At 38.4% G+C, this 8404-nt stretch overlaps 1 protein-coding gene across 2 annotated transcripts in view; it reads right to left on the reverse strand.

Moving 5' to 3' along the window:
• Nucleotides 1-8404, reverse strand: part of LOC136849968 (probable methyltransferase-like protein 24) — a 34018-nt gene that overhangs the window by 22463 nt on the left and 3151 nt on the right. Inside the window, exon 1 of one of the 2 annotated variants that reach the window (XM_067123499.1) lies at nt 810-2665. The exons of the other annotated variant lie outside the window; for it this stretch is intronic. Coding sequence (XP_066979600.1) covers nt 810-1445 — 636 coding nt within the window. The 5' untranslated portion in view covers nt 1446-2665. Of the gene's footprint in view, nt 1-809; nt 2666-8404 lie in introns of those variants that run through there. 2 annotated transcript variants of the gene reach the window in all.

The raw sequence follows: 8404 nt of genomic DNA on the forward strand, positions 1-8404 counted from the left end.
GCAGATAGTAAGTCATATGTATGCCGAAATTAGGTATGACAAATTTGTAAAGTTTCTAAATCTACAGGCATAGCCAGCCCCGTTTTAGGGAAGCCCTTCCACCCCAACCCCCTTTGGTGCCCTTTGGTGCTAGTGATGTCTTCCCCCCACAGTGTTCTTTTCGAGATAGCAAGTCCTATGTATACCAAGTTTGGCTGAAATTGCTCAATGCGTTTCAGAGTGTATGTGGAACATACACATGCAAACACACATACATCCACATATATATATATCCATTACATATATATATATATATATATATATATATATATAATATATATATGTGTGTGTGTGTGTGTGTGTGTGTGTGTGTGTGTATACACGCACTAATATCGATAAGCTGCTCGTAGGTGTAAAAAGACTACCAGATAAAAATCCATGATTAAATTCTTCCTCAAAAAATACTGCCATACTTCCGCTTTTAGCTCGGACGCTTTGTAACCACCAAGGTAACCACCTACTAGGTCGACTCTTATAATATGTAAATAAATATTACAGTGCATAGTATCTTCTTTACAGGGTATAATCATTTTTCCAAACAGTTTCCTGAATACAATAAGGTACAGAGTTCTTTAAGCACAAGGAACTGAACAGCAAAACGAATCAAGCTAATCCCTTCATCTCATATGCTGCATGCACACACTGAAATTGCTAACTTAATCAGTGAAATATGTTTGTCTTATCAAGGGCTCAAGAAGTCATGTGGCTGATCATACTTGAACATATAGGGTGTCAACAAAGGAAACGTTTACAAGTTGTAGCTTAATTACCTTACTTCCATCGTAAGCACCAAGGCAAGACCTTCCTCCAATTCTTGCCAGTCGCTTACAAGTTGTAGTAGGTTGGGTTAAATACTGATTTAGACGAGCCCCTAGGCTGCTCTCTTGCAATGGCGTCCTGTGCTGCAAGGATGCAGAATCACTGACATTTTGGACATCATGCATTGTAAAATTCCTGTTGTGAACTCCTAGTTTTGGATTTATACCGAGGATACTTGCATTCCCATCATTGGTGTTTTGACCAAAGAAAAATGAATGGACAATGTTTTCATATTTTGGACGATAATTATTCCTCTTACCATCTTTTTCCAAAGACGCAGGCTGTTTATGATACTCGATGATCGCCCTTTCCCTGGGGAAAAAGGTGTTTATCAGCGCAAGTTTGAAATGACATAAGTAGTTCGCGTTTTCCACTGCCTGGTTCTTTCTTATAACGATAGTTTCGTAAGTGCACTCTTTTTCTGATTTCTCAACCTGGCTGGTCTGTAGTATAACCGTTATACTGAACACCATGTGGCAAAAAATGCAAATAAAACAAACAATCTTAATCTTTGCCATTTTCTTTTGCAATATTTCAGGCCTTGGCTTCCTTATATCACCGATTTCATACCTTCTTTTTCCTATCATTTTTCATAACAAATCGCAAGGTTTTTGATGTCTACACTAATCTATTGCGTGCTGATACAAATGGATCCGCAGTGTAAAGTGTTTTGAAACTGTCGGCAACAAACTGATCCCAGACAGATTGCGTAGACACGGGCATGCAGTTCGAGCAGGACAGGAGGCGATGGAGGAACAGGAGAGTGAAACTTCACATTTTAGCTCCAGCTTTTCCTCGACTGCGTGGCGCCACGGGGGGAGGGAGGGAGGGAGAGACTAGTGACCGCCGTGATGCAAGACATGACGAATCACAGTACCGGCATTATGAGCAAGTTGATCAGCTTTTAGGGAATTTTTCTATTTCTGTTCTTTTTTTTTTATTTTTATTGTTGTTTTATTTCAGTCTCAATTTTCTTTATTTAAGGAACACGAAGACACCATGGGAAAAGTATAGTTTTCATAATTAATTTTCATTTCTTTTGTCATTCATCTTTCATTCAAATTAATTTTAGTTCTCTCCTTACTCTGCAGGATAAACCTATTATACAAGTTCTCTCTGAAGGAATCCTTTGTCCTTCACAAGCTAGTGAAGGTACGTTTGTAGAGTTGGCAATTTTTATTAACCATTACTGTTGTGTAATATAGCTGCCTAGACCCGGAAAGAAGGTTAAATTTTCGATAACCCGCTATTTGCCTTGCAAGCCAGCGTTTTCAATTATGCAATATTAAACCGATCTGCTTTACTTCAGCCGCATACTAAACTCGCAAATACAGCCCGTTTAGAAAAAGAGAAAGGGGTGGATAGGAGAGCTAAGGGAGAATGAGGAAGGAGCGTTTTGAAAGTAAATAAAAGAGGTGTACACGTCGAGATGATATTGCACTTTCTTGTTACGTATCATATTATAAAGCTACATGACCGACTTTCATCGCTTACATCAATGATGTGGTATAACGCTACATTTTAGTATGGATTAAGTACTCCTTTTTATTATTATTATTATTATTATTATTATTATTATTATTATTATTATTATTATTCAATCTACAGGTTTATCTTCTTGTTTATATCATCAATAATGTCATTACTTTTTAAAGTTAGCCTATCTTTCTTTTGTTATTTCATGATATGAAAGTTTGAAGCTGCCACGGTCGTTGACGGTTAGTAAAGCCCAGCCACCGGAAGTACACAAAAACCCCGACTTTGGCCCTAATTTATAACTCTGGAAATATTCAACCGATCGGGATGGAACTTTGGCGTTAGAGCTTTCCCACTAAGGTCTCTGATCATGCCAAATTTCATCGAAATCCGTTCAGCCGTTTCGGAGATCCAGATGTAGATTTTTGGCGTTCAGGGGATGTGGTTGGGGCTGGGTGGTTGAGGGACCTAACATACCTGTGGAGCAATAACGGTAAAAGACGCAGCCTTGATAATTAGTTACAGAATGCCATTCAAATTAGCCCCAAAAATTCAAATTTCCTGATGCTCCCATGCTCAGGTAAGGATTGCTCACAACATTAGAAGAGACGCCGTTTTCTTAATGCGTGTGAATAGCAAGTGGTGTTAGGAGAACCTGGCTGAGTTACTGTTAATTGTTTTAATTAAAAATTATCACACACGTTGAATTTCACCTGTGGTTTTGGTTTTCACTCCGCAACCTGATAAATTATGATGAAAGCGAAAAGTAGAAGTAGGAGTCTTTTTTTCAATCAGTATAGAAAGCGAATGCCATTATAATACGCACAACGCTAACCATACCTGAAGAGATAGACACTGGCATTTGTTCAAGCGTTACAATTTGAAGACATATAGCAACTTTATCCACTCAGAAGCGCGTGATCATATAAAAGCAACGCTTCTTTGTGTGTAACATTTTTTTCTTCTTTTTTCTTCTTTGTCATCGAGAATAATATGCGCGAACTCATTCCAATTGTTGCTGTTGCCGAGACTAGGGTAATGTTCAACAACAACCTGGGCTGGGTCAATGTTAAGTGGTACTGGAATCAGGCACTCTTGCATAATTTTCACATCATCAGCGGTGGCTCGTCCAAAACGAAGCCACTTCAATATGCGTATTATAATTACACTCGCTTTCAATACTGACTGAGAAAAGACTCCTACTTCTACTTTTCACTTTCACCAGAACTTATAGCTCTTCGTTGGGCGAGTCGGTACAGCTGTGGACTGGCACTCGCCAGGCCCGAGTTCGAGTCTCCGGCTGGTTGATGAAGAGTTAGAGGAATTTATTTCTGGTGACAGAAATTCATTTCTCGCTATAATGTGGTTCGGATTCCACAATAAGCTGTAGGTCCCGTTGCTAAGTAACCAATTGGTTCTTAGCCACGTAAAATAAGTCTAATCCTTCGGGCCAGTCCTAGGAGAGCTGTTAATCAGCTCAGTGGTCTGGTAAAACTAAGGTACACTTAAACCATAATTTATCAGGTTGCGGAGTAAAGCCCTACTCCCCACCCATTCTCTTGTATCCCCTAACCTCCATATCTGTCTCTTGTGGCATCGGGTAAAAAGTAGGGACAAACCAGCAAATTTCCAACACTGGTAGTTGAGCACCCGGTAGTACCGATGTTGTGAAGCCTGACACGGAGCGACGATGCTGCCAGTTACAAGAAAATACGTAATGAGTATATGTACATACATATATATATATATATATAATATATATATATATATATATATATATATATATATATATATATATATATATATATATATATATATATATATATATATATATATATATATATATATATATATATATATATATATATATATAGTGCATGGGCCTGGCTACCACTCATTTGCTACTAGCCAACAAGACAACAACTCAGTTCACCTACAGGCAAGTGTGGACAAGACAATTATGCTGGGGGGATGGAGCCGGTTGAAGGACCAACGCAGCCGGGCGGTAACCGATCGTGTGGACAAGGCCTTAAATGCCATAGATAACAGAATTTAGGCCAAAGGCCAAGCCCTGGGACCTATGACGTCAATCAACGCTGAAAGAGATATTGACAGTCTTGTAAGAAGGTTTGAAAGGTGTAACAGGAGGAAAACCTCGCGGTTGCACAAGGAAACAATTTTTAGAGAAGGTGGAGAGTCAAACTGAATATGAACGGAGGTACAGTAAAAGAAATGAGAGAGGTTGCAGCTAGGAGCCGAAGGAACGCTGCAAAGAACCATAAGTAATGCCTACAGTGCACCACGTGAGGTGCTCTGACAGCATGAGGCCACACGGTTCACTACCAGAAGGTTTTCATTCCCTAAACTATAAACACAAACCATCATTCACGTGTCATGCACTATCACTTATTTTGCTGTTCACTCATTTACAGCATTGCTTACTGAATTGGAATATAAAATTTAGGCCAAAGGCCAAGCGTTGGCACCTATGAGGTTATTCAGCGGTGAAACGGAAATTAAAAGTCTGTAAGAAGGTTTGAAAGGTGTAACAGGAGGAAAACCTCGCAGCTGTTAGGAGAGGGTGGAAAGTAAAGAAGAGAATATAAACGGAGGCACAGTGAAAGAAATGAAGGGGGGTTGCAGCTAGGGGCCGAAGGGTTTATACTTGTTGATGTTATTCCTCGGCCTAAACAATTTGTTTTCGCGCCTCACTTGGGGTCTATCCTCCTCGACCTAAGCAATTCTTTATTGAGTCTGTCATCCTCAGCTTAAGCAATTCCTCAACTCTCCCGTAGGTGGGTAGTGACGCCAGTGCACTTTACGTGGTGCACTGTAGGCATTACTTAAGGTACTTTGCAGCGTCCCTTCGGCTCTTAGCTGCAACCTCTTTCATTCCTTTTTCTCTACCTCCCGTCATATTTTCTTTCTTCCATCTGACTTTCTACCCTCTCTCACAATTACTTCACAGTGCAGCTGCAAGGCTTTCCTCATGTACAGTCAATTTTCCTTTCAGCGCTGAATGACCTCATAGGTCCCAGCGCTTGGCTTTTGGACAAAATTCTACGTTCCAATTCCAATTCCTCAACTCTCTTTCCATTCCGGCTTTTCCCCTCAAAGAACGTCATCCCGACATGTGTCCCCGTAAAGAAACCCTTAGTTTATTTGGAAAGAGGTAAACGCAACTAAGACAATCATCCTGATAAGTAACCTCCATAATTTTAGGTACCAGTTTCTCAGATTCGTTTCTTTACAATTACCTAAACATATTTAAAAGGTAATAACATTTTACCACAACCTTTCTGCTCTAGAGCAACCAGTTTATTAAAAACAGTATTGAGAATTCATCTGTAAAATATGGGGCCTATGTACCAATACGTTTTTTATAACCTGCATTTTATTTCATTCACTAATTTACAAATTCCTTCAATAGTTTACCATTATCATTTCTGTAATAAGCGGGAACGAAAGCAATTAAGGAGACCCATTAACAAAAATACCATTTCATATGATACATCCTCATGAAGCATTCCATACCTAACGGCAGAAATGTTAAAATCCCCCAAACGTCTTTGATTACTAAGTTCGACTATTTTGCTCATTTATCTCCCGTTCGGTGTCAACTTCACGAACTCACTAAGCCAATAGTTTCCGTAATAGTTACTATCCTAAACAACCAGTCCTGAGAAATTAGTTTCATGGATAGAATAAAATATAGCATTTAAGCCTAAGGCCGAGCGCTGGGACCTATAAGGTCATTCAGCGCTGAAAGGGAAAATTGAGAGTGGAAAGGTTTGAAAAGTGTGTAACAGGAAAAAAACCTCGCAGTTGGACTATGAAACAATTGATAGGAGAGTGTATAAAGAAAGACATAAGAGAATATGAAGGTACGTACAGTAAAAGGAATGAAAGGGGTTGTAGCTAGGGGACGAAGGAACGCTGCGAATAGCCTTACATAATGCCTGCAGTGCACCGCATGAGGTGCACCGACGGCACTACCACCCTACAGGGATTTCAAGGATAGATTGAAAATAAAAAAAAAGCAAAGCGCTGGGACCAATGAGGTTATCCAGAATCGAAGTGACCTATTAAACGGAAATCGTTAAAACAAATGTTTTTGGTAAAAGAAACTTTGCTTGATGTGGTCAACCAGATTTGTTTGCCAAACGAACTCCATCACCAACCGCCCCCACCCCCCAAAAAAAAAACTCCCCGTCCAATAAAAACATCGCGCAATACTTCAACATGAATTTAACTTCGTTGTTTCAGGATTTTCATAATTTTTTTTTATAATCTATACAACTTAAAATTCTTTTCATCAGCGTTAAAACCTATATTTAACCATGTACCTTAACTGAAATATTCCAGAATTTTTTTTATAATCTAACTTAAAATTCTGTTCACCTGCGTTAAATCCTATATTTAGCCACGTGGCTTAAGACCTTTGTCCATTGAAGTGTAGTTGACCATCACATTTTCAAATTTTCGTGCCAATCATTGGAAATAATTTCTTTGGGGTACTAGCTCCATGAAACGAATAATTTTATTTTAGTTTTACCTTCTAATTACACATTGTTCTAAGTACTAAAATTACGTAATCTACAATTTTTTTGCTCCCAATACATTTAACGGCGATCTTGGCACTGTACATTTATTCATTAGTATGGAGTCATATTTCAGCTCGTTGTCCTACAAATTAGCTAAGGGCATTTGAGTGGTCACAGCTAATACCCAAACCACATTTCCACTGTGTTGAACAAATGGAATTTTCAACAATTCCATGAGGGTGGCTTACATTAATTTGCTTACCTTTAAAATTTGATCTAAGCCATTCACAAGTGTACATATTCAGTCACACGCCCGTACTGTTAAACGGTCTGGTATACTTCTAAATTAAGTAGTTTTGAACTTCAATATCTGTAATTATATGGATGATAAACCAGATTCCACATACTTTGTTTTCTATAAAAATACCGAGGAAGTAGTCAAGAACTGAAAACTAAAGACCCATTATTTATTAATTAAAAAAAACAATTACAATACACAGGCAAATGGTAGGTTTACGAACGCAGGCTATCCGAAGAACCTAACTTACAAACCTATCAGGATTTTAATGAAAAGTGCAGCATGGAAAACTTAGAAATTAAACGAATAGAAGCCTACATCTATCTTGTCGACATCTTGGATCCCTAGAAACATCAGCCTAACACTGAAAGGTTCGCGAATCCGCCCGGTGTCTGCACATTTTCTTGAATTCTGGTTCCTCCAGCAAATTGTAACCTGTAACAGAAAAACAACGGCAGCGGAAAATGTTCTTAGGGTAACTACTCGGCAGCTCCATAAAGAGAACGTTAACTATATTTCTTGAAATAGGTACGATATCTTTTTACTTTAAGGATAATTAGCTTATAAAAACCATGGGTTACTTTTCTCCAATCAATGCCCAAAATAGATTGCCACCCACTGACAACTTGTAACCATCTGGAGTAAGATTATCTCGTACATTTCATACCATAATTATGCATTAAGGCTGTATAACAAACATACTTTACAATGCTACTCTGCTTCTGACGCCATTTTTAAAGTTCAAAAATTTTCGCTATACGTAGAAACCACTCAAAAAGTTTGTATATTAATACTTAGAAAATGTACTATTCTGAAAATCGCCAATATCAAAATTAATATAACCCACATACTACGATCAAAGTCATATTCTTAAAAAGATTACCCGAGTACCTTTGATCTTTCAAGAATTCAAGTAAAGTTTAAGAAACCGCTGAACTCTAAAATAAAGCAACGAAGTTGTGTAACGTGAGCTCTTGTTAGGGAGGAAATAATTACATCATAGATCAGTTTTGCTACTAATCATGATAAAAAAGACAACAGCTCCTACCTTAGTATGGTGCATTTAAAAATGTATATTGGTACATGCATTAACTGCCTGATGACCTTTTAAACATTTCTGGTGCTATATAGCAAATACGATCAAACGCATGACTGCCATGGATAGCGTGGCAAACACTGACGTTCATTATAGCAACGCATTCACTAAATGGGTACCAACATTTGCATG

Source organism: Macrobrachium rosenbergii, chromosome 2, assembly GCF_040412425.1.
Source record: "Macrobrachium rosenbergii isolate ZJJX-2024 chromosome 2, ASM4041242v1, whole genome shotgun sequence".
NCBI lineage: Eukaryota > Metazoa > Arthropoda > Malacostraca > Decapoda > Palaemonidae > Macrobrachium > Macrobrachium rosenbergii.